At 44.9% G+C, this 25,959-nt stretch overlaps 2 protein-coding genes across 5 annotated transcripts in view; both read right to left on the bottom strand.

Annotated features, from left to right (window-relative positions):
* Positions 1-6,260, bottom strand: part of LOC107396176 (focal adhesion kinase 1) — a 90,967-nt gene extending 84,707 nt beyond the window's left edge. For 2 of the 4 annotated variants that reach the window (XM_054740436.2, XM_054740437.2), the window contains exon 1: positions 6,104-6,260. Coding sequence is in view for 1 of the 4 variants with exons in the window: in XM_015975741.3 (XP_015831227.3) it covers positions 4,454-4,490 (37 nt within the window). In the remaining 3 variants the exon portion in view is untranslated. Of the gene's footprint in view, positions 1-4,453; positions 4,562-5,721; positions 5,856-6,103 lie in introns of those variants that run through there. The other 2 variants (XM_015975746.3, XM_015975741.3) reach the window with 2 other exon arrangements.
* A 4,649-nt stretch (positions 6,261-10,909) lies between these two features.
* Positions 10,910-17,699, bottom strand: LOC107396184 (protein NDRG1). The gene is made up of 12 exons (XM_015975767.3): positions 17,519-17,699; positions 17,138-17,243; positions 16,907-17,027; positions 16,712-16,774; positions 16,546-16,606; positions 16,320-16,406; positions 12,485-12,541; positions 12,237-12,403; positions 12,048-12,147; positions 11,891-11,926; positions 11,756-11,807; positions 10,910-11,632 (listed from the first exon to the last, which is right to left on the bottom strand). Exons 1-12 carry the CDS (start codon positions 17,567-17,569, stop codon positions 11,406-11,408), a joined length of 1,128 nt encoding a protein of 375 aa, XP_015831253.3. The 5' UTR covers positions 17,570-17,699; the 3' UTR covers positions 10,910-11,405.
* Between the last annotated feature and the right edge of the window lie 8,260 nt (positions 17,700-25,959).

The following is a 25,959-nucleotide window of genomic DNA, read 5'->3' as shown; positions in this document are numbered from 1 at the left end:
TCACTGTACATTTGTACAGTTAAACATGTTTAGACATGATGAAATAATTCCTACTGTCGATGCTAGAGTTCTTTCTAATGATCTGACCTAAAAAAAAAAACAATTTCCTGTTAAAGGGACTTTAAGGAGTTTTGAATTCTTATGCTCGGGATTGCCCCCCCCCCCCCCCCCCCCCCCCAGGCCAAAAGCGTAATGGCAGCTTCAATAGTAGGCTCGTGCACGAGGCGCGCATACTGTACGTGCACACTCCTTAACGAAAATAACAGCTGAGACAGTCCCCTGTGTGTGTGTGTGTGTGTGTGTGTGTGTGTGTGTGTGTGTGTGTGTGTGTGTGTGTGTGTGTGTGTGTGTGTGTGTGTGTGGGGCCAGGAGGACAGAGGACAGGAGAACGCGCAGCTAATTAATTAAATAATTTGTTTCTGTACCTTTCTCTTCAGCACAGCTGACAAAGGTTTAAGATGGGTCAGTCCTCCTACATGCTCAGATCATTCCCTTCCCTTGCTTGAAAAGTTGTTCCACAATGAAACCCACATCTTTTTTACCGTAACTCCTCTAATACAGGCCCGGGCCTGTATTTGACTCAAGCTCATCAAGCTCCAGGCCTTTATTGGAAGGAGGGCCAGTATTAGAGGCAGGCCTCTATTTCTATTTGAGCAAAATGAACTAATGGTTCGCTGGAGTTTTTGACAATTAAAAGTGCACCCACATTTTCAAAGTTAAACACATTTCTTTTAACAACGGTAGTTCCTGCTTCAGCCCTCTCCCCCCTCCCCCTGCGCAGCGCCGCAAACTCACTGATGCGCCTGCAGCCTCTTGGAGTTCCTGCTGCTCTAAACATTAAAATAATTATTTCAATTTCTGTTCCTCACTTCTGATGACCTTCAATGGTGTCTGTTTGTTGCAACCACCAGGTACAACAACTAACTTGTTTTATTTGACTATTTTTCTGTCCTGTCTGTTTATTATCTTCCTGCATCTCCTCTCAATCCTAAAGAGAAACTGCTACCTGGCTTCATATATATTCACCTCATGAGTTACCTTTGAACTGCAGTTCTAAAAGATCTACCGACCGCAAAAACAGCGGAGCGCTTGCTGTTTGGCGGCTGTATCAGTGATCAGTGCGTCGGAGGACAAGGTGATGCGCCCCGCTCCACAGCAGCGATACACATCAGGCGCAAATAAAAGACAGAAAACATTAAAGGAAATGAACCGACATGAACGATCGCGTGTCAGTACCTACGGTCTGGCACTTGAGTTTTACCCCCAAAAAGAGAATGTGATCATACGATAATTCAATAGGGAGCGTGGTTTCGCAGACGCGGAAGTGATAGCGTCGGTGAAACGCCGGCTGCTCTAGGAAACCCCCGAGCGTTCGAGCGTCAACGAAGTGACACGGAAATGCCGGGCTTTCCAGAAGTAAGTAAGATAACTTACTATGAGCTGATAGTTCGTTGGATTGATCGGTAGGTTGGAAACTCTGATCATGAATCTGAAGAAACGATGACTGAGTGGTGAGCTGGAAAGGCGACTTCCGTTTATAGCCGCGGTTTGTGACGTAGGTGCGACGTGAAGGGAATCCCCGCGAGGGGCATGCTGGGAGTCCCTACTTCGCGGATTTTCACCTATCGCGGCCAGGTCTGGAACGCATCTACCGCGATAAACGAGGGATTACTGTAGTTCATACACCCCCTACTGCTGCTCCCCAGAGTGTTCTGCAGCATAATCAGCACGTTCTCTTTGAACTTGATAGTGTAATGACCTGGCTGGGGTTGTAAGCCAGGTGCATTCTGGGTATTGTGTTATATGTGTTTCCTATCGTTCTGCTAGTTCCTATGTGCTGATTTGCGTGTTGTGTGAGTGTTATGTAAGCCACAGGGAAGGTGATGTGTGTTCTGTGGATCGGGTTGAATTAGCATGGTTAACTGACACCGTGACTCTGTGTGGTAGGAGCGTGATAGAGGATCGTGTCTGTAGCGTTTCAAACGTTGAAGAAAAAGCCTATAAAAAAGGTCTGCGTGAACTTCTACTGCCTCCTGCTGGTTGATTTGGGGACTATAAACCTGCCGCTAGGACGCTCGTACTTGCTTGTTACCACATTCCATCCGGCCACAATAAGAGACCGGCCATTATTTACCTCCGCTGACTCCGACACCGGCCAGAAATGGAGACCCGGCCTTTAATTGAATACCGGCCTGTATTAGAGGATTTGCGGTATCTGTGAATTCAATGCCGTTCGGCGAGTCTCAAATAAAAATGTGGGCAACTTACAGTAAAAAAATATACCATTAATGTAAAAAAGAAATTCTAAATAAACTACATTCACATCCAGAATCGAACCCAGAACTACTGCACGGGAGTCCGACTTCTTACTAGGTTAGCTAAAGCGCCAGTGATATCCTTTGTATCTGTAACATTTATATCCTTGATGACAGCTGAAACAACGTTCAAAGAACGGTTCGGAGCGAAAATGGCTATTTTGTTGCTAATTTGCAGGAAATATCTGAAAAAAAGTTCTACAGAAAGTAGCTAAGGGTCCTCAGAAATGCAGCTATGCTCATCACTAGGCGTTAGGAACAGCGACAAAGTGGAACTACCTCTCTCTCTGCTGCTAAAGCTACGGATAGCAAATGCTACGGGCTATGCCTGAGCGTGAACGCGCATGAAGCAGCCTGCTCGACCCGAGCATCTCTCTTTTTTTGTGATTTTACAGAAAAACAGGCAATCACAGTAAAAATGCCAGAGCTCATTCTACAGGACCAGGGCATTGCAGGAGAATGTATGAAGAAGACATTTATTATTTCTATACGTGTTTTGGCTGTCAAACTTCCATAATGCCCCTTTAAAGACTTTGTTACGTGTTGGCACAATAATTGTTCATCACTTGAACTGAGGTGCTTTTTGGAGCAATTATTGAAATGTCAGGAATATTTGGCTTAACATACAAAATAAGTTATCTACAACTGGTCTGACACAAGGACTTAGAATAGGTATAAAAGCAGCCACTGGTCAGAAATCTGCAGAAAAAGCAGTAGCTTGTGACTTTTGCACAACATATCTTTGTAGACTTTACTTATGCCTTTCATAGCTAGTATTGTGGTGTCAGTGTTGTCAGTAGAGATGTGACCACGTGTTTAAACAAAACAGAAAGCTACAAATGCAAATGATGGCTGCCTGATGAAGGTGAGCAGGTGTTTGTTTCCAGGCTCACCTTCACTCGTTTCCTCTGATCATTTTCTGGTCAAAAAATGTGACAAATTCAGTCAGCGAATCAACTAAATTAAGTTTATCTTAATGAACTTCCCCTCATTTAAATCTTACTGCCTCATTAAGTTGCACATGTTTTATTATACAGCCGTTATGAATTCATTTTCATTTCTTGGCCACTTCAGTTACAGATCTGTCGGTGCATATTTTTGCACTAGTGCCCCTGGGTATGAAGTGTGTGAATATGACATAAACCACCAGGTATTCTGGCTATAGTTATTAGTGCAACAGAAGAAAACAGCCCCAGGCACAGGATGGGTGTTTGCAGCAGAACGGCACTGGAATTAAGTACAGCACAATCAAATAACCACATTTGAGAAAAGACATGAAACAACTGAACTTCACTGAGATTATAAGGCACCGTTTAGTCTCCTTAAAAAATTATAAGGGTATACAGACAAAAATGTTTTTTTCCATTAAACTGAGGAGGTTGTTTTGTTTTCCTTCTTAAGTTAGTTTTAGATGAGGGTTGTTGATGCTTAGTTGTGTTTGTATTAAATCAGCGCTAATTTTGGGTCAGTGTCACAACACACGCACGGCTGTGAAAAGTAGTTCATCGTCAAATAAATGTTACAGATCTTTTTGCTTCTGCCAGGGCTAGTTTAACTAAAGATGATTCTCTCCACAAGAAAAATAAAACAAATTCAATGTGCAAATTTAAATGTAATGAAGTGACAACAGTTAAACTGACTCCAGCGATCGAGCTGGCTGTTGCTGATCTTGTGTGGCATTATTATAAGAATCAGTGTCCATGGACTGTGGCAGCATGCTTTAATGAACTCTGTCTCTGTGACAAAGGCAGCAGAGACGGGTAGAGCTCATCTGTAGGGCAGCACTAGTTTAAAAATATGACAGCAACTCTATACTGGCAGGGAAACACGCGTTAAGCCTTCCAAAGCCAGGCAGCTGGGATCTGAAGATCAATCGGACCAGCCACAAATTCATTTGTGACAATCATCTGTCGAATCTGTACTCAGCAGCAACCAGCAGGGTTTACCAGGAAGACAACAGAGCGCCTTTATTTGTTTCCACTCTCTACCTGTCTGTGAGGCTTTCACATGCAACCGCTTGCAGCACAAATTCCATTCCAGCTTTCAGCCCGCCAGACCTTCTCCACCTGCCTACAACAGCCGTACAGCAGCGTAACACAGGCTCACCGAGCCATCGGTCTGACCGAACGCCTACGTACCTCCATTGGTGCAACCTAGAAAATCCCAGAACTGCATGTTTGGAAGCAGAGGATGGAATCCCAAACGTGTGTACGTGTTCCTCTCCTGTCTTCCCACTTCCTAGTTGTACTGTAACGCTGTCACAAATAGGAGGGAAAACACCCGCCTACTGATAGTTTGGAGCTGACACACCTGGGGGCTGAGTTTCATCTTCAAACCGCTGCTGCTGCCTCCTCCTCCTCCTCATCTCCTACTCTCTCAAATCCATCTTACCTTCCCATCTGTTCATCATCTTCCACCCCTGAATAAAGACAGCAGTAAAAGGGAACTCAGCTTCCTCGTTATCCTCTAATCAGTGAAGACTGGTGAGAAGCACGGGAAAAAATCTTACTGAAACCTCTTTCATGCATCTCTAATAGGAAGAACAAAGAGTTGATAAAATATTCTTCATGGCAGCAAAATATTGGATTAAATCAGTTTGCCTTGTTGCAGCAGTCTGTGTATGACACAGGAAGTAAAGTCGTAAATAATCTGACAAACCTCACTAATATTTACTAAGAAAGTGTTCATCTCTCAGAACAGAGGTGCAAATGTAGAGCAATTTCATTTGTTAATCATTCACAAACAGAACATGTATACCTCAATCACTCAATCAATCAAAGCTTTATTTATAAAGCGCCTTCCGCAACCCTGTCAGGAAGCCCAAACCGCTGAACATTGTACAGTTGTATGTAAATATATTGAATAAATCAACAATAAAAGAAATTCAAATTACAAAATACAAATTACAAAATACAAAATGGAAATTACAAGATAGATGAAACATACCTAAGAGTAAACCATTCCATGTTTGTGGAATATTCATCATGTTGACTAAAGAGGTTCATCCAAATAGTGGATTCTTGTTGTTTTTACTCCACATTCATATAAAATATGTAATAACACTTATTTTAAACATGCATAAGGATGCAGGCAGGAAACAAAAAGGAAAAATGGAAAGAAACAAGAGAAAGAAACCTTTCAGAAACATGACAGAGAAGCTTGGACCCCAAAAGGAGGAAACAGGAATCACCACAAAGACGCAAATCAGAGCTTCAGAAATCATTCTGGCTAATTTCTGCATCTCACGCGCATTTTTCTTTAACTCCGACACCGCACATCCAGCAACAAGCCTTGATTAAATATTAACACATTTCCTGTCGGCCCACACAACAACAATATTGTTATTAAGAGGCAGAAACCCCAAACTTGAGACTGAACTGCCCCTTTAATCAGCTCTACGCCCTACCTTCCAACCATGAGTCACACTTGACAACTCGTTGCTCAACAGGAAAGCAGATGTTCGGATAAATCCGGCTCCTCAGGGGGAGAAACCCTGCTCGGGTTTGGACCTTTGCACCCAGCAGCAGAGAGCTGGTTCTGGTTCAGCCACTGCACCACGGTCCGACCGTCCGTTAGGAATACAAATGACTCCCTGCTGTCAAAACGACGAGCGATTCCTATCAGCTAGTCCTCGTTGTTTCCTTAAAACACACCCACGCGTGTAGCATGACCCCATTGTCTCTGGTGTGTGTGAGTGTGTGTTACCCCCCCCCCCCCCTCCCTCCCTTTAATGCTAGGCTAGCTCGGCTAACACTCAGTCCAGCCCCCCGAGAGGGAGCGACACTCACCCTGAGGTCTCACCGGTCCTTCTTTCCCTCAGAAACCTCTCAGCGTTTCCAGCCAGGAGTGTTTTACAATTAAACCCGCTAGTAGCAGAACCGGCTCGGTGGCGGTGCTCCTCTCCCGGTGTGTTTTCGTCCACATCAGCGCCGTGCCCGGTTGTTGGTGTCCACTGACGTTAGCTTAAAGCGCTGCTGCTGCTGAAGGAGCCTGCTTCTCTCCAACATGGCTGCAGCTGACAGGAGACAGGAGGAGAGGGGCCCAGTGTCCACACACACACACACACACACACACACACACACACACACACACACACACACACACACACACACACACACACACACACAGTTCCAGAAGGGGTTTCACCCACGCACACTCAAGGTTCTAGAATATCATCATCACCTTCAGGTTTGTATAAATAAATTTAAGATAATCTTATCTTGGTTTTGAGAATAATTTAGATTAGGGGTGCACGATATATCGGTATCGGCAGATGTTAGTCATTTTTTAACATATCGGTCCGATAAATAAAAGCCAAGCCAACTTCATTTGTGAAGCACCTTACAACAGTATAAAATGGACTAAAGTGCTTCACAGAAATTAAAAACAACACACAACATAATAATGTATAAAACTAAAGCTGAAGAACTAACACTATAAATACTCTCATGCTGAGTTAAAAGCCAAATCATAAAAATGAGTCTTCAAAAGAGATTTTCAACCAGACAGTGGAGACGGACCTAAAGCTCAAAGGCAACCAGAGCCTAGGGGCCGCTACAGAAACTGGGCCGATACTAACAACCGATTTTTTCCATCTTGTTTCCATTTGTTTATCTGTTTCAGAGGGTAAGGGGGGTGATGTGTATTTGTTTAGTGATGTGATAGTGATTGTGATCATCTCAGAAGCGTAGGTGTGTGTGTGTGTGTGTGTGTGTGTGTGTGTGTGTGTGTGTGTGTGTGTGTGTGTGTGTGTATGTGTGTGTGTGTGTGTGCATACTAATGTAAATTCAGCTTTAACAGTTTTCTTTCTATACAAAATCTGCTGATTTTACAATCATTAATGTCAGTATATTGGTATCGAAAAATATCGGTTATCGACTATAACAGTGATATTAATATCAGATATCGGCCCAAAAATCTTATATCAGTGCATCACTAATATAGATGGAATTCAGGACATTCTTTCATGGTGCATTATTGCTCTAATCCTACTGAGGTGGTCTTATAGCTGATGTTGAAAATCAGCACAATACTGATTTGAGTACCCTGATGTTTTAGTTTCAAAACTCTTGTACAATTGTTCTTAAACACAACTTGGGAATGTTTTTGTTTGACATGGAAACACATGAAATTAGCCTGAGTGGGAAACATAGCAAATGAAGAGGTCATGCAGGCAGTGTCATTAACTAATAATGTTATAATAATGGAAAAGAATAAAGTTCAACTGTTTAAAAAACATCCCCACATTATGTAGAATTTTTTTGTGTAATTAATTTAATACGTAGAATAGACTTTATTAATCCCACAGTGGAGAAATTCACTTGCTGCAGCAGCACAAGCACTTAGAGAAAAGGAAGAAGAGAAATAACAAGATTAAATACACATAAGCAGTAAACAATTATTGTTACCTTCAACCACTTAAAACAAATAATAAAAATGAAACTTGGGTTTCTAGAAATATGCAGTACAAGCAACACTGAGATGCTAATGTTTCCAGTATTGCACAAGTATTGAACACATACAGAGCATTGCATTGGTGTTATAGTGTACCAGGATAATGCCAGTACCAGTTCAACTGAGGAGTAAAGGTCAATAAAGAGGGTGATCATCTTAGATGAAGAACTTAACTGTTTTTGTGAACATGTGGAGGGAAAAAAATCCTAAAGTTTATCACATTGTGTTAATAAAAACGTTTTTCTCGGTTAATTTGTACCGTGGTTTGTTCAGTTCTAATAAGCGATGCACCGATACGAAATTTTTGGGCCAATACCAATATCTGATATTAAGATCACTGTTATGGCCGATAACCGATATTATCCCTGGTTTAATTAAACCCTTCAAATCATAGATGGTTAAGCTTGATGAGCATAGTTTGAAGCAGGTAGACTTCACAGATTAAACGCCTGTAATAATTTATACATCTCAACTAAAGCAAGGATAATGATTAATGAAGGCAGGAGGCCTAGAAAATCCCCCATCTGTTTTATTACAGACAGTGAAATGGGTTGGATTTTAAAGTGATGATGCCATCAGTGACTGAGAAATCCACTGTTGTGTGGAATATTTATTGATTTTAAATGTGAAATTAAACAGCAGAAAACATGCTTGTATGAATCTAGAGCAAAGTGAGAGCCGAGGTCCCGTGTTTAAAGGAGGTCTTCAGAGAATTCTGTCATAAATAATTCACTGTTTTCTAATCAAAGGCAAACAAAAGAGGCTTTGAAATAAAAGATGCAACACACACACACACACACACACACACACACGCACATTCATAAACAAAATAATTGTGACTTTGATGCTGACTGTCATTATGCTGCCTTGGATCCACATCTTAGCTAACACACTCACACACTCACAGCTGAGAACAATCCATCTACTCACTGGCCTACACACATACACACACACACACACACACACACACACACACACACACACACACACACACACACACACACACACGCACGCGCGCACACACACACACACACACACACACACACACACACACACACACAACAGTCAGGCATGTGGCTTATTTCCAAACAAACATTGATTTCTACAGTCACACACACAAACACGCAAAATTCTAGTAAATTTTATACACATGTATATGTGTGTTTTTTCTCTTTAACAACTACACACATAGAAATAACAGCTAATAAAAAATTTCATCTTCTGGCTGATGTTCCAACAAATCCTAGCAACAAGTCCAGAGATCCAAGGTCCGTTTGTACATAACGCCACCTAGTGATCAATGTGGAGAGTATCATCTATCTATCTATCTATCTATCTATCTATCTATCTATCTATCTGTCTGTCTGTCTGTCTGTCTGTCTGTCTGTCTGTCTGTCTGTCTGTCTGTCTGTCTGTCTGTCTGTCTATCTATCTATCTATCTATCTATCTATCTGTCTGTCTGTCTGTCTGTCTGTCTGTCTGTCTGTCTGTCTATCTGTCTGTCTGTCTGTCTGTCTGTCTGTCTATCTATCTATCTATCTATCTATCTATCTATCTATCTATAGGGAGTGCAGAATTATTAGGCAAATGAGTATTTTGTCCACATCATCCTCTTCATGCATGTTGTCTTACTCCAAGCTGTATAGGCTCGAAAGCCTACTACCAATTAAGCATATTAGGTGATGTGCATCTCTGTAATGAGAAGGGGTGTGGTCTAATGACATCAACACCCTATATCAGGTGTGCAAATTTATTAGGCAACTTCCTTTCCATGGGCATATTTCAGAGCTGCAACATCACTGGAGTGCCCAAAAGCACAAGGTGTGCAATACTCAGAGACATGGCCAAGGTAAGAAAGGCTGAAAGACGACCACCACTGAACAAGACACACAAGCTGAAATGTCAAGACTGGGCCAAGAAATATCTCAAGACTGATTTTTCTAAGGTTTTATGGACTGATGAAATGAGAGTGAGTCTTGATGGGCCAGATGGATGGGCCCGTGGCTGGACTGGTAAAGGGCAGAGAGCTCCAGTCCGACTCAGACGCCAGCAAGGTGGAGGTGGAGTACTGGTTTGGGCTGGTATCATCAAAGATGAGCTTGTGGGGCCTTTTCGGGTTGAGGATGGAGTCAAGCTCAACTCCCAGTCCTACTGCCAGTTTCTGGAAGACACCTTCTTCAAGCAGTGGTACAGGAAGAAGTCTGCATCCTTCAAGAAAAACATGGTTTTCATGCAGGACAATGCTCCATCACACGCGTCCAAGTATTCCACAGCGTGGCTGGCAAGAAAGGGTATAAAAGAAGAAAAACTAATGACATGGCCTCCTTGTTCACCTGATCTGAACCCCATTGAGAACCTGTGGTCCATGTGAGATTTACAAGGAGGGAAACCAGTACACCTCTCTGAACAGTGACTGGGAGGCTGTGGTTGCTGCTGCACACAGTGTTGATGGTGAACAGATCAAAACACTGACAGAATCCATGGATGGCAGGCTTTTGAGTGTCCTTGCAAAGAAAGGTGGCTATATTGGTCGCTGATTTGTTTTCGAATGTCAGAAATGTATATTTGTGAATGTGGAGATGTTATATTGGTTTCACTGGTAAAAATAAATAATTGAAATGGGTATATATTTGTTTTTGTTAAGTAGACTAATAATTATGCACAGTAATCTCCTGCACACACAGATATCCCCTAAAATAGCTAAAACTAAAAAACTTAAAAACTACTTCCAAAAACATTCAGCTTTGATATTAATGAGTTGTTTGGGTTCACTGAGAACATGGCTGTTGTTCAATAATAAAATTATTCCTCAAAAATACAACTTGCCTAATAATTCTGCACTCCCTGTATCTCTGTCTGTCCCTGTCTGTCTATCACCAGTTTTTGTTATCCTTGACTTGAAAAATTATGTTCCTGACACTGACTTCATCCTTAAGAGTTGCATTTAATTATGTATCAAATGAAATGGGTTATTTAAAAATGGTAAATCAACAATTGGGACATTTATATAACGGCTGAGTGATGCATTAGTTTATTGGACAGTATCACTTTAGGCTCATTAAGCTTTGAAGGAATGAGATCTGTGAAATTAACATTAGGAGTGAAAGATGCTCATGTGAATCACTGGTCAACACAGAGCTGAGAGCAACAGAGTTTTATTTCTTTAATGGATCTTACAGCTGTCATGAAGAGAAGATCATGAAAAGTATTCTTAATACAAAAGATAGTTAAAGTGCTTTTTGGAAGAAGTAACAGCTGCATCTGAAACGAAGAGGCTATCCCACACTGTCATGTCTGTACAACAATCACATTCCTGTGGTTTTACTCTACGCGTGACACTAAATGTAAACAACTATTACAGCTTTATGTGAGTTTATTTATACCTAAAAGAATGATAAAGCCTACATCTGAGGCTTTAAAGTTCAAAGAAAGAGGATCAAAGATGAAAATTAGAAGAAACCAAAATAATGATGAAAGGATGACCGAATTCCACATGTGGCAGATATGATAAAAAGAATGTGACTGAAGCGTTAAAAGATGGGTTGAAAAGGACATAACGAGTGCATGACAGAGGTGAGGAGATTTAATGAGGTATTGTTTGAGTTTAGTGCATCAGTCTGAGAGCTGTCTGCGCTCTAACAGGCCACCTCAGTGGACTTTGAGACGCTCTGGTTCACGGTGGAAACACTCTCCATGGAGATGTCAGTGCGTGCACGCCCACGCTTCTCCTCAGCACCGTGCGAGTGTATCCGGCCACGCTGCAGCTCGTCGGTGTGTGCACGGCTCCGAGGGCCATCGAACGACGCAGTGCTGGAACCGGAGGCTGTTCGGGAGCGGAGCCTGGTCATACTGGCACTGGACACTGAGGAGGAAGAGGCACATGAGGATTTCTAATCCCTCACTATGTGATTTACATGGCGAGTGATCTCATCTTCATGGCAAACAAGAAAAAGAGTTGATGGGAGTCACAATAATTAAAACTTACAATATCCCAGGCCTTGGATGAAATACTTGAGGGCTTCGATCACTTTGGCTGGCTGTGGAGAGCAACATAAAACACATTAAAACTAATTATGAACAGCTAAAAGCAACAATAAAAGTCTGAGAAGCTAAATCAGACCTGATCCACCTGAGGAAGCCCTCCACAGTCTGCCATCTGAACCAAAAAGCAAAAGAATAGAAAGAAATGTAAACACATTTAAAATATGACAACCCCAAGATTTCGTTTATCACATTTGATGCATGTAATTGTTTTGAACAGGCCGTGGTTTGGTTACCTTAAGCAGTGTGGTTTTTGTGGGATTGAGCTTTGAGTTGCAGTCAACCACAGCTTCCACAGCTGGAGAGTTATCACCAACAACCAAGAGTGACGAGCACCTGTGGCGTAAACCAACACATGTGGTTCAGAAGGCTGAATAAGTGGGATTTTACAAGAGATCATCCGTAAAGTTTACACTTTTACTGACTTGAGAGTCCTGACGTTGATGTTCCCTTCAGGAACGGGCCTCTCCACCTCCAGAGCACTGCGGTTGCTGTAGGAGCGCAAGAACTGACTCACGTTGGCCTCGTTCATGGTTGCAGTGATGTAGTGACGATACGTAGCTACAAGGTCCTGGTTAGTCTGGAGCTCCTCCTGTTTGTGATACACACTGAGCTTCTGAGTGTGTCACGTTCTGCTTCAGGGAAAAGCAAAATTACTCTTGATTTGTTTTACCTTTCCCAGCAGGTTTGCAAGGATTTTGTCTGGGAGAGTGTAGGTCCAGTCAGTAATCTGTAAGACAAAGTTGTTTTAACAACGTTGGTTGTAAAATGATAACTTAGAGGAAAAGAAAATGAGAAACGTCTGAAAAAGTAGCCCATAATTCCAACAAACATGAACTTTCTTTATTAAAAGTAATTTGGGACTTTGTTGTGTTTTAATCTGAGCTAAACCGTTCAAACATGTTGAAGGCAGTTTTACGTCTTTTGCATAAATGCAGATGACCATGTAGCTTTAACGCTCAGAGCATAACAATAATGTAGCTTCTACTTTTAGCTATTCAGAAGTTCAATCAGAGCAAACTGCAAAAAATGTGTTTTTAACGTTAAAATATGCAAAACTCCTCTAGAGTGCAGTAAATGTAAAACCTTTACATGTGACAATCCCACATGGCTGCATGAACAGGTGTCACACTGTCATACAAGTTACACACCCAGATGATATTATTCCCACATGACCCTTAGTGGCCCCCATATTGCCCTCTCACCCCCATCTCTGCTCAATGCACCCTGTAACCCAGATCTTGAGCAAATGGCTGCAATCCTTGATTGCAGGACCGAGAGTGTCCAAGGTGCTGAGCGGGTCTGTTTTGGTGGCCTAGGGATCGGTTTTTGCTTGTTGGAGATGATGTGATCCTCTTAGCTTCATGAGACAGTGATCTCCAGCTTTCGCTGGAGGACTCGCAGCCGAGCGTGTAGCAGCTGGGATGAGAGTCAGCTCTTCTAAATCTGAGGCCACGGTCTTGAAAAGGAAAAGGGTAGAATGCCTTCTCCAGCAGGGATGAGGTCCTGCCTCAAGTGGAGGAGTTATTTCGGGGTCTTGTTCATGAGTGAGGGTAAGATGGAGCATGAGAACGATTGGTGCTGTGTCTGCAGTGATGCGGGCTTTGTACCGATCTGTCGTGGTGAAAGAGAAAGCTGAGCCAGAAGGCAATGCTCTCCATTTACTGGCTGATCTACGTTCCTACCTTCACCTATGGTCACGAGTTTGGGTAGTGACCGAAAGAACGAGATCACGGATACAAGCGGCCAAAATGAGTTTTCTCCGCAGGGTGGCTGGGCTCTCCCTTAGAGATAGGGTGAGAAGTTTGGTCATCCGGGAGGGGCTCGGAGTAGACCCGCTGCTCCTCCACACCGAGAGGAGCCAGTTGAGGTGGCTCGGCCATTCAGTTCAAATTCAATTGAAAGATAATTTATTAATCCCAGAGAGAAATTAGAGTTTCAGTACACACAATTCTGAGATCAGACATACATAGACACAGACACATGACAAGAATTGGTGACTGTGGTCATTCGCAACCCGAGTCGTGCTACCTTAATAGAGATCAGAGGGTTTACATGAGGATTGGGTCAGGTGGAGGAAAAAAAAGTCACTTCAGAGTTACCCACCACAGAGAGGGCAGCTTTGCTATGCAAAAAACTCCTCAGACAGAAATGCAACAGACTTCAGACATCACACAACATAAGTGTCCACTAGGTGGGGAGGTAGAGTTGGGGACTCTCCTCACATCAGTGCATGCAGCTGCAGTGAGCAGTGCTCGTCACCTCCGTTTGGACAGGGGAGGGAGGTAGTTGGGTTAGAGAGCACAGTGACTCCTGGAAACGATTCCATGGCCTTCAACGGTCGCAGTCCCACCCAGGCTGGGATAGGGAGACAGAGTTACCATGGCGACAGCAGCATTCTACATTTCTTCTGAGGGGGAGTATTCACTTCAGCCTCACAGGCTCAAGAGCACCAGATTCAGATAAGAACTTGTTTTGGTGCCAGACAGAAATAATTTCCTCTCTGTCTTAAAGTTCTGTTGATCTACAACCCCTCTGAATCCAATAATGGCGTAGATTAATCTATTCCCAATCAGTGCTGATCCGTCAACTTTATCCTTGATGCATCAACCTTTTGTGCCAGAGTCTGAATCTCAGCCAAAGTTCCAAGTTTACGACTCATGTCAACAATTATATGAGTTTGTGCGTTCACAGCGCGGTATAATCCATCCCTGAACTCCGGGATTGAGCCAATATTCCTCAAAAGCTCATTAATTTTCCGGTAAGCCAGGTAACAACTCAGGCCGAAAAGCAGGAAACCTGACACCAACACCACGAATATCCAGACGTCTTCAGAATCCTCTACAGACAGCTGAGAGGCAGATCAGGTTCCACTGTTTCCAGGAGTCCATGATATGCCCAGCTGGCTCTGTCCCAGAGGGGCAACCGGGAGCCCCTTCTCCCGTTCTCATCGTTGAAAAAATTTTGTCAATCACGTTGAGAGACAAACTGACCAGATTCATTTTAATAATTTCCAGTTTCCAGTTTCCATCTAGTTAGGACACCTCCCTGGTGAGGTTTTCCGGGCACGTCCAACTGGGAGAAGACCCAAGGGAAGACCCAGGACACGCTGGAGGGACTATGTCTCTCGGCTGGCCGGGAAACGCCTTGGGATTCCCCCAGAGGAGCTGACCCAATTTGCTGGGGAGAGGGAAGTCTGGGCCTCTCTGCTTAGGCCTCCTCCCCCACGATCCAACTCCAGATCAGCGGCTGACAGTGGATGGACGGATATCATCTAATAAATTATTTATTAGGATTATGGACACTAAACTCTATTCCTGATTCCTGATCCTTTACGGATCTCATTCTTTAGTCAGGAAAATGAAACCCATGGATATCAGGTAGGGCTCAAATCAGGATTTGTATGCAGGGGCGGGGCCAGAAGGTGGCCAAGGCAACCATAATTTGTCTTTAACTTTATAACAGGGGTCTTCAACTAGATTTGTTCAAGGGCCAGAGTGTTTTTCAGCAGACACAGTGGGGGCCAGATGCTCTTCTAAAATAAATTAAAATTATTATTGTATATTAATATATTAATATTTGATATATTAATTTCCCTTTCAAATTTCCTGTTTTTTAAGCATTTGTCAGTGTTTATGTTCAAATTTCCTTTAGTAACCCAAGCCACTAGGAGGCAACCGCGGCATATTAGACTTCCTATTTGTGAAGCAGTTCTGCCCTCTCGCTTTGGTGTATTTTAAGCATGATATTTGCCAAAAGTGATTAATCCAATGCTTTGTCCTGCCGAGTGGTTCTCTCTGCCAACCTGGCAAATATTGTTTATTTGTACATGTGTTGCTTTCTTCCCGTGAACATTTACTTGCTTGTGTCGCCAGGTCATGTTTGTAAATGAGAAGTGGTTCTCAAACATTTTACCTGGATAAAAAAGGTTAAATAAACAAATACATGTATGCAATTATGCACTTTTTTAGTGGAGAGGGCAAAAACGGAGTTTCTAAGAGCTGCTGCAGGTGAAATAAAAAATATTGAAGGAGACCTGAGTTCGTAGTCATTTATGATTAAAGGACGTTTTTTGTTTGATTAATTTGATATAAAAAAAGGGAGAACATCCATTTTTTTCTATTCCTGATTCAGGCATAATGGGGGGCGGGTGTGTCCCGTGGGCCACCAGTTGACAGTTACTGCTATTCTCCTTCAAACCATTTCTGTTTGTTAATGTAAAAAAGGCACGTGTGAAACTTTTGTACACGCCCCTGTGAAGCCCGTGATGTGAGTGCAAATGCTGGACAACACGTTTAAAAGAAACTACTTTCTGTTTATCTTTAGATTAATGAGCAGAAAACACACAACAATGCCATCACAAGGCTGAGCAACTTAGTGTTTGTCTGAGATCCACGAGGTCAAAGGTGTTAAAGGAGGCTGGGGGGTGTGGCAAGTCTGAGAAAATCTTCTGCTAACGTCATGAGCATAACCCCTATATAGGTGACCTACATACGTGCTCTACATACCTTACTAGTGACAGTATCCATCAGGCTTTCAGAATTAGGGTTAATGTTGATCAGAACCACCCCGTCCACCAAGTCAGGGTAGTTCAACTGTAAACGCAAAGTTTTGTTATTAGTAGGTTTTTACACCCGGAAGTCTTTTCCTGTCATGTTATAAAAACGATTGATGGTTTTAAATGAATGTGTGTGTGTGTGTGTGGGGGGGGGGGGGGGGGGGATGTAAACTCACAGCAAATCTAGCAAGGATGTACGCTCCAGCTCCGACTCCCAGACCGATCACACTGCGCAACCTGAAAAACGCGCAGTTGTTTCCCCAAAAGAACTCGGAGAGTCCAATATGAAGTGTTTGATGTCAGAGACTCAGAGGAGCCTGCAGAGGCAAAGATCTGACTCACCCAAAGTGTTTCAGAACACCAGGCAGAACTTCAGAGAGCTGCTCCATGGAAGGATAGGGATACCTGAGGGGTGAAAGGTCAAATTTATCATTGAACAGGAAACAGAAGATTCGTCCATGTGACACAGGTACAAGTACTACCACAACGAGGAAATGTGGAAAACAAAGAGTAGAGGAGGGAAGATGGTTTACTGACGCGGCAGGCAGAGTTTTAGCTCCCTCCTGTTGTCCTGGTGCCTCAACGTGACAGACGGCAAAATGTCTGACGATTTCATGCATGTCTTCGTGGTTGAACAGAGTCTCGAAACAGGATTTGTCTATGCAGAGAGAAAGCAACAAGAACTTCACTGTTGGTGTTTTTACTCAGACGTTCGATTTGTTTGATGATGATAAACGGACGTAAATGGGCCTGAGAGCCAGCACTCACGGTTCAGGCCGACATCTGGAAAAGTCAGGATAACGGGACGGTTTGCTTTCACCGTCCCCATCATGACGCAGTGGACGTCCCCAAACTGAGTCTCCACATACTCGTCCTGAAGCAGAATCACATGTTTTCATTTATGACTGGAGCGCCCTTTGACCTCTGCTGCAATATTCTTCCTGCAGCTGCAAGAGCTTGTGTGAGCTGAGGCAAATGCATAAACAGTGTTGAATTTGCAACCTGCAAACGTTTGTGAAATTGTACGTTTGTCTATTTCTAATAATCCTGATTCACGCTGACAATATCACAAACATCAGCTGACTCACAATAACAACCAATAACAGCAGATCTGGTGCAAAAGGTAGCTAAAGTCTATGTTATACTCACAGTGACCTGAGGCTCAAAGACAGAGTCGTTGTCAGTCTCCTCCAGAACCATGGCTGCAGATCAGAGGAACTGATTAATAAATAGATGTGTAATTTTCTTCTAGAGCGGACTGACTGCTCCTACAAACAGTCAAACAGGCGTTCAGTGTGCATGTGACAGACTCTGTTTGAGCTGGTTTTTATATCCTCAGACTCTGATCTGTTTTAGGATTTAACACCTACCTGGCTCAGGCGTGGCCAAGTGGCCTTTTTAAAGTTAATCTGACCTCAGGCTACTGGGTTCCCACACAGACAACACTGTTTTTATACTTACAATGAAGAAAACAGGACGTCCATGTTTAATGATTAAACACAACTTTCATGTGAGATTTGAAGTGCTGCGTTCAGAGACAGAAAAGATGCAGATCCTTTTGCTTTCAAGTCTCCTCAAAGATTTTCCTGTTTTACTTCAACCTAGTTTCTGATGTTTTCCTTTAACGCAGAACTTTCATGCTGTGTGAAACTTAGTCAGACTAACCGTTAATGTTAAGGAAACATGCCGTAGTTTGGTTTGTTGTGATGCATCAGCAGAATCAGCGCGCGTGCAGCAGAAGCATGAGCAGGTCAGTGGTCTAATCTCAGCAGACCATCTGTTATTTACAGTAAAGAAGGCTGTGTTTCAATAGGAAACCATTCTGTTCAAGTAAAATCATTTGAATTGAGATAAATAGCTTTTTTGAGATCCATGTTTGATATAGGCTTCAACAAAAAAGCGTGCTTAAAATAAACTTAGGCAACAAGTGTGTCCAACTGAGGCCATTTGTGAGGCGGTGATCATCAGGAGACTTTAAAAGGTCATTAACGGCTGTGTTACATGAAAATAAATCACTTTTGCCAAGGTCGATGATTTGATTTCTTCATTTGTCACCAAAAACTAATAAATAATTGTAAGAACAAGAACAGCATATCAACTGTTAAAGATTGTCCCACAAAGTTGCCAATGTTGATTGTTATTTCCTGTTTGTCAATTTTCAAAATCATTAGTTTAATTTGAAGAATTAAAACTTTTAATTGTCAAACTGGTTTCCTCATTGAACTGAAACACAGACACACAGATATTATCGTCAGTTTATCGATGAAAACAACCTTTGAGTCTTCTTAACAATATAAAATTTGGTTATTGATTTATTAAAAATTAATATTCCGAATTAATACGTAGCATGGTTCCTCTTTCATGAAAGAGCATAAAACCACAACGCTACATTAATGGTGAGCCAAGCCAGTTTCTTCTACATAATCAAGAAGAAGAAGAAGGAACTACAATCACTAAATATAAGAGGCCACGTTTTCGTATTTTTTTAAGATTAGGATTCATTCTTTTTATTATCACACCTAATTCTCCAAAGATGACACATGCACCTTTAATAAATAAACAAATATATAATAAAAGCCATCATTATAAGAAAGCAGGAATAAAAATGTTGTCATCTTGTTTGATTCCTTTTGAAGACACCCAGATCAGCTTTGCTTCGTCTTCGTCTTCCTCCGCTTATCCGGGTCCGGGTTGCGGGGGCAGCATCCCAATTAGGGAGCTCCAGGCCGTCCTCTCCCCGGCCTTGTCCACCAGCTCCTCCGGCAGGACCCCAAGGCGTTCCCGGACCAGATTGGAGATGTAACCTCTCCAACGTGTCCTGGGTCGACCCGGGGGCCTTCTGCCGGCAGGACATGCCCGAAACACCTCCCCGGGGAGGCGTCCAGGAGGCATCCTGACCAGATGCCCAAACCACCTCAACTGGCTCCTTTCGATCCGGAGGAGCAGCGGTTCTACTCCGAGTCCCTCCCGAATGTCCGAGCTCCTCACCCTATCTCTAAGGCTGAGCCCGGCCACCCTACGGAGGAAACTCATTTCGGCCGCTTGTATCCGCGATCTCGTTCTTTCGGTCATTACCCAAAGCTCATGACCATAGGTGAGGATTGGGACGTAGATCGACCGGTAAATCGAGAGCCTGGCTTTCTGGCTCAGCTCCCTCTTCCCCACGACAGATCGGCTCAGCGTCCGCATCACTGCAGACGCCGAACCAATCCGCCTGTCGATCTCCCGATCACTCCTACCCTCACTCGTGAACAAGACCCTGAGATACTTAAACTCCTCCACTTGAGGTAGGACCTCTCCCCCGACCCGGAGGTGGCAAGCCACCCTTTTCCGGTCGAGAACCATGGTCTCAGATTTGGAGGTGCTGATCCTCATCCCAGCCGCTTCACATTCGGCCGCGAACCTACCCAGCAAGAGCTGAAGGTCAGAGCTGGATGAAGCTAGGAGGACCACATCATCCGCAAAAAGCAGAGACGAGATTCTCCTGCCACCAAACTCGACACACTCCACACCACGGCTGCGTCTAGAAATTCTGTCCATAAAAGTGATGAACAGAACCGGTGACAAAGGGCAGCCCTGGCGGAGTCCAACCCTCACTGGGAACAGGTCCGACTTACTACCGGCTATGCGGACCAAACTCACGCTCCTCTGGTAAAGGGACTGAATGGCCCTTAACAGAAAGCCACCCACCCCATACTCCTGGAGCGTCCCCCACAGGGTGCCCCTGGGGACACGGTCATAAGCCTTCTCCAAATCCACAAAGCACATGTGGATTGGTTGGGCAAACTCCCATGCCCCCTCCATCACCCTTGCAAGGGTATAGAGCTGGTCCACAGTTCCACGGCCAGGACGAAAACCACATTGCTCCTCCTCTATCTGAGATTCAACTATCGATCGGACCCTCCTCTCCAGTACCTTGGCGTAGACCTTTCCAGGGAGGCTGAGGAGTGTGATCCCCCTATAGTTGGAACACACCCTCAGGTCACCCTTCTTAAAGATGGGGACCACCACCCCGGTCTGCCACTCCCTAGGAACTGCCCCCGATGACCACGCAATGTTGTAGAGACGTGTCAACCATGACAGCCCTACAACATCCATAGCCTTGAGATACCCAGGACGAACCTCATCCGCCCCCGGGGCTCCGCCGCTGTGTAGTTGTTTGACTACCTCAGCAACTTCTGCCCCCGAGATCGGACAGTCCATCCCCAGGCCTCCCAGCTCTGGTTCCTCCTCGGAATGCGCATTGGTGGGATTGAGGAGCTCCTCAAAGTATTCCTTCCACTGTCCGACTATAGCCTCAGTTGACGTCAGCAGCTCCCCATCCCCACTGTAAACAGTGTGAGCGAGTTGCTGCCTTCCTCTCCTGAGGCGCCGGACAGTTTGCCAGAACCTCTTTGGAGCCGATCGATAGTCTTTCTCCAAGGCCTCACCAAACTCCTCCCACGCCCGAGATTTTGCCTCGGTAACTGCCACTGCTGCACCCCGCTTGGCTATCCGGTACCTGTCTGCTGCCTCCGGAGACCCACAGACCAGCCACGCCCTGTAGGCCTCCTTCTTCAGCCTGACGGCTCCCCGAACCTCTGGTGTCCACCAGCGGGTACGGGGGTTGCCACCACGACTGGCACCGGCCACCTTACGACCACAGCTAGCAACAGCCGCCTCGACAATCGCAGAGTGGAACAAGGCCCACTCGGACTCAATGTCCCCCACTGCTCTCGGGACGTGGTCAAAGCTCTGCCGGAGGTGGGAGTTGAAGACCGTCTTGACAGGTTCTTCTGCCAGGCGTTCCCAGCAGACCCTCACTATGCGTTTGGGTCTGCCAGGTCTACGCGGCATGTTCCCTTGCCATCTGATCCAACTCACCACCAGGTGGTGATCAGTTGACAGCTCCGCCCCTCTCTTCACTCGGGTGTCCAAAACATACGGCCGCAGGTCAGATGATACGACTACAAAATCTATCATCGACCTGTGACCTAGGCTGCCCTGGTACCAAGTGTACCGGTGGGCATCCTTATGTTCGAACATGGTGTTCGTTATGGCCAAACTGCGGCTTGCACAGAAGTCCAATAACAAAACACCGCTCGAGTTCAGATTAGGTGGGCCGTTCCTCCCAATCACACCCCTCCAGGTCAAGCTGTCATTGCCCACGTGAGCATTGAAGTCCCCCAGCAGGACAATGGAGTCCCCTGATGGAGCACTATCTAGCACTCGTCCCAGGGACTCCAAAAAGGGTGGGTACTCTGAACTGATATTTGGCCCATAAGCACAAACAACAGTCAGGACCCATTCCCCGACCCGAAGGCGCAAGGAAGCTACCCTCTTGTCCCCCGGGGTAAACCCCAACACACAGGCAGAGAGTCTCGGGGCTAACAAAAAGCCAACCCCAGCCCTCCGCCTCTCACCCGGAGCAACTCCAGCAAAGTAGAGTGTCCAACCCCTCTCCAGGTCTCGGGTTCCAGAGCCAATGCAATGTGTCGAGGTGAGTCCGACTATATCTAGCCGGTACCGCTCAACCCCTGCCACAAGCTCCGGCTCCTTCCCCGCCAGCGAGGTGACGTTCCATGTCCCAAAAACTAGTTTTCTTGTCCGGGGATTGGACCGCCAAGGCTCCCGCCTTGGTCTGCCACCCGATTCGCATTGCACCGGACCCTTCATGTTCCTCCTGCGGGTGGTGGGTCCACAGTTGGACGAGCCCATGTATCCGGTTCGGGCTGGGCCCGGCCGGGCCCCATGGGCGAAAGCCCGGCCACCAGGCGCTCGCTCACGGGCCCCAACCCCAGGCCTGGCTCCAGGGTGGGACCCCGGTAACCCTCCGGGCCGGGTACTCCGACTCTTTGTTTTAACCGCCATGAAAGATCAGATCAGCTTTGCATTTTTTAAAATCCCAATCAGGACAATCCTGTTGTTTCTATTCATTTTCTTCATGTCTGCAGCTAAATGAACCCTGTTTTAAAAGCACACTGTGGGTTTGCAGCAAACATTTCTAAAAGCAAATGTAACTTTGAAATCTGTGCAGAGGTTTCAAACGAGAGAAAAAAGAAACGATTTTAGAGTTCCTACAAAGCGGTTTTCCTGCTAAAGAACTGTCAGTCCTTCATGAATCCAGGGATTCATGTTGTATTGATTATTCACCTTGGGGAAATAAGACAAATCCAAACCCTGGGACCTTCATGCTGGGACGTGTAACACCTTACTGAGTTCTCTCTTATTGTTCTGTGTGAAAAACGGCAGGTAGAGCGTTTGGAGACCGGATCCAACTACAGACAGGAACAGCTGGCTGAGCGGAAACACAGCAGACGGCTCTGTGACCATCTTCCTACTGGAACCTAATACCTCCACTGTTTGGACCACAAACACAGCAGGTTTAATCCACTTAGTGGAGGCTGAAGAGTAGCAGATGGCGTCACGTCACTCTGAGGGCCAGGATGTCGCAGGAGCCCTGACTGGGCTCTGGCCTCCAAACCTATTTTTACCATCAAACACTCCTTCAGTCTGGGTCATCTGATCCTTTTCTCCAGGTGTTCCACTTACTCTGCTAAGAAAGAAAACAACAGATGTTTCTGTTTGTTTTTAAGATTCTAATTCGGTTTAATAAAGTATGGCCTCATTAACATCACATTTGAATCGTATCCTTTGGAATTGGGTCAACTGGCAGGTAAAAAAAAACCCATCAAGAATAGATTCTAATCCAAAGCAGTTCTTTCTTACAGTGATGAAGGATTTCTAATAAAACTGTATATTTTTGTACTCTTCTTCTCTTCTTCTATGGACTGATCCCTAATCAAATAAATTCCAGCAGCTGACTTCTAAACCGAATGGTGATTCGGAAAAGGGTAGAATGCTTTCTCCAGGTCAGGGATGAGGTCCTGCCCCAAGTGGAGGAGTTTAAGTATCTCAGGGTCTTGTTCATGAGTGAGGGAAAGCTGGAGCGTGAGATCGATAGGTGGATTGGTGCTGCATCTGCAGTGATGCGGGCGTTGTACCGGTCTGTCGTGGTGAAGAGAGAGCTGAGTCAGAAGGCGAAGCTCTCGATTTACCGGTCGATCTACGTTCCTACCCTCACCTATGGCCAAGAGCTTTGGGCAGTGACCGAAAGAACGAGATCGTGGATACAAGCGGCCAAAATGAGTTTTCTCTGAAGAGTGGCTGGGCTCTCCCTTAGAGATAGGGTGAGAAGCTCAGTCATCCGGGAGGGGCTCGGAGTAGACCCGCTGCTCCTCCACACCGAGAGGAGCCAGTTGAGGTGGCTCGAGAATCTAGTTAGGATGCAGAGCAGATCCTGATAGGCCTACCCAGTCTCTCAGCCTCTCCAGTAGCAGGTGATGGTCAACAGTGTCAAAGGCTGCAGTCAGGTCCAGCAGGACCAGAACAGAACAGTCCCCTGCATCACTGTGAGTCAGAAGGTCATTAGAGACCCTAAGAAGAGCTGTTTCAGTAGAATGAGCTCTACGAAAACCTGACTGTAATAGGAAACCCTTGCGTCTCTGACTGCAGAGTTAAAGGATGTCAGAAGATCCTTTAGGTGCAGCAGATGGACGTGGAGATGGGTTTTCTTCCACAAGCGCTCAATTGTTCTGTATTGGTGCTTCAGGCTGCGAAGGCTGTCATTAAACCAGGGAGTAGGGTTCACTGCAGGAACTGATCTGGTTCTGACAGGACAGATGTTGTCCAGAATGGAGAGGCAGTGCTCGTTAAACTGAGAAGTTAAGGAATCTGGGTCTCTGAAGGTGTGTGGATATTCCTGGTGTTGGTGTCGGGTTTCCTGCTGATTGACATTGAAGGCTACCTGGCTTACCGGAAAATTAATGAGCTGTCGAGGAATACTGGCCTGATCCCCGAGCTCAGTGATGGATTGCACCGCGCTGTGAATTCACAGACTCACATAATTGTTGAGATGAATCGTAAGTGTAGCGTCATGAATGTCCTCATATTTGTGACCCAAAGGTCACATTTTCCCAGCTGGGTCAAGCTGGGTCAAGCCGTAACTTTGACCCACAGATTACCCGTCAGGAGCCGTGATGTCTGCTGAACACCATCTTTATCTGGCTGCTGGTCCGTCCCAAGATGGACACTTCAAGATTTTAAAATATTAATTTTTAAATAATAATTTAATAAACTGTTTTACTGTTTAATACAATCATCATAAAATAATCAGCATGTTCAGTATAAATGTCTTTAATTACTGAAATGACTTGTGCTTTGGGTAATAATAATAATTATTATTTATGATAATCAGTAATGTGTGTTCAGTAAACCAGAAGGTCATTTGCACGTTAACCACCTCATGCAGAGGGTGTATCCAGGGTAAAGGTTAACCACCTCACATGTCTTGGAACTTGGCCGAGATTCATTCATTGGCACAGAAGATGGATGTCATCAAGGATAGAGTGGAGGAATCGGCACGGATTGGGATAGTTTAGTGTCCATTATTGGGATTTTGAGAGGTTGAGGACCAACAAACTGTAAGACAGAGAGGAAATTATGTCTGTCTGGCCCCAAAACAATTTCTAATCGGAATCCGGCACCCTTGAGCCTGCAAGGCTACAACGAAAACTCCCCCCTCAGAAGATATGTGGAATGTAGCGTTGGGTACCGAATTCGGTACTTTTTAAGATACCGACCGAATTCCATAGTACCGACTGAGCACCGATTCACATCATTTGAAACGGTGCCTCGTTTCGGTACCCGTCCTTCATAACGAGAACTTGTCTAGACAGCTGCGCATTCGCAAGAGCGTTATGTCGTCGGTCCCTGCGAGCCAGTTGTAAACAGAGCAGCATGGTAGAAAGAACGCACGCTAAAGCTTGGGTCCACTTCACTAAATGTGATGGGTAACTGGGTGATGATGAAACCAGCGACAACGATCTAAGTGAGACATCCTCATCTTAATCTGCTCCGGTAGGTACATAAAATGTTTAAGATAACGTTAGCTTGATATGTTAGCTTCCGTTCCGCTAATGGTGCGTTCGCTTTCTCCTCGGAACTCCGATTTTCCGAATAGAAGAACATGAACGCGCTCTTAAGTTTGGCTTTACTTTTCTAAATGCGACGGGTGATTGGGTCAAGATGAAACCAGCGACAATGATCTAAGTGAGACATCCTCATCTTAATCTGCTCCGGTAGGTAAATAAAATGTTTAAGATAACGTTAGCTTGGTATGTTAGCTTCCATTGCCACCATTGTTATCAGCTAATGGTGTCATGGTCTGCGTCTGCCCCCTCCTTTTTGTGCCTCCTGGTGTCCTCCATCCCTCTCTAGATTCCCTTTTGTGTCTCATAGCGCCCTCATGTGTCCTTGTCTTCGTCTCAGTCATGTGTCTTATGTTGTAACCTGTAAGATTATTCCTCCCAGGTCCCATGTCATCTCATTCCGCCCCAGCCCCTCCAGGTCTTCATTCACATTCTGTGTCCTTGTAGCCCCCAGACTCTCAGTCCCCTGCTCAGTGTGGTGTGTGTGTGTGTGTATGCGTGTGTGTGTGTGTGTGGGTGTCCTGCTCCAGTTCTCTCTGTGTGTGTGTGTGTGGGGGGGGGGGTGCTTGGCCTTTTCCCAGTTCTGTTTATAGGTGTCAGAGTTTGTGTGTGTGCGTGTGT

Source organism: Nothobranchius furzeri, chromosome 5, assembly GCF_043380555.1.
Source record: "Nothobranchius furzeri strain GRZ-AD chromosome 5, NfurGRZ-RIMD1, whole genome shotgun sequence".
Classification (NCBI taxonomy): Eukaryota; Metazoa; Chordata; class Actinopteri; order Cyprinodontiformes; family Nothobranchiidae; genus Nothobranchius; species Nothobranchius furzeri.
This window is presented reverse-complemented; position numbering and strand designations above follow the sequence as displayed.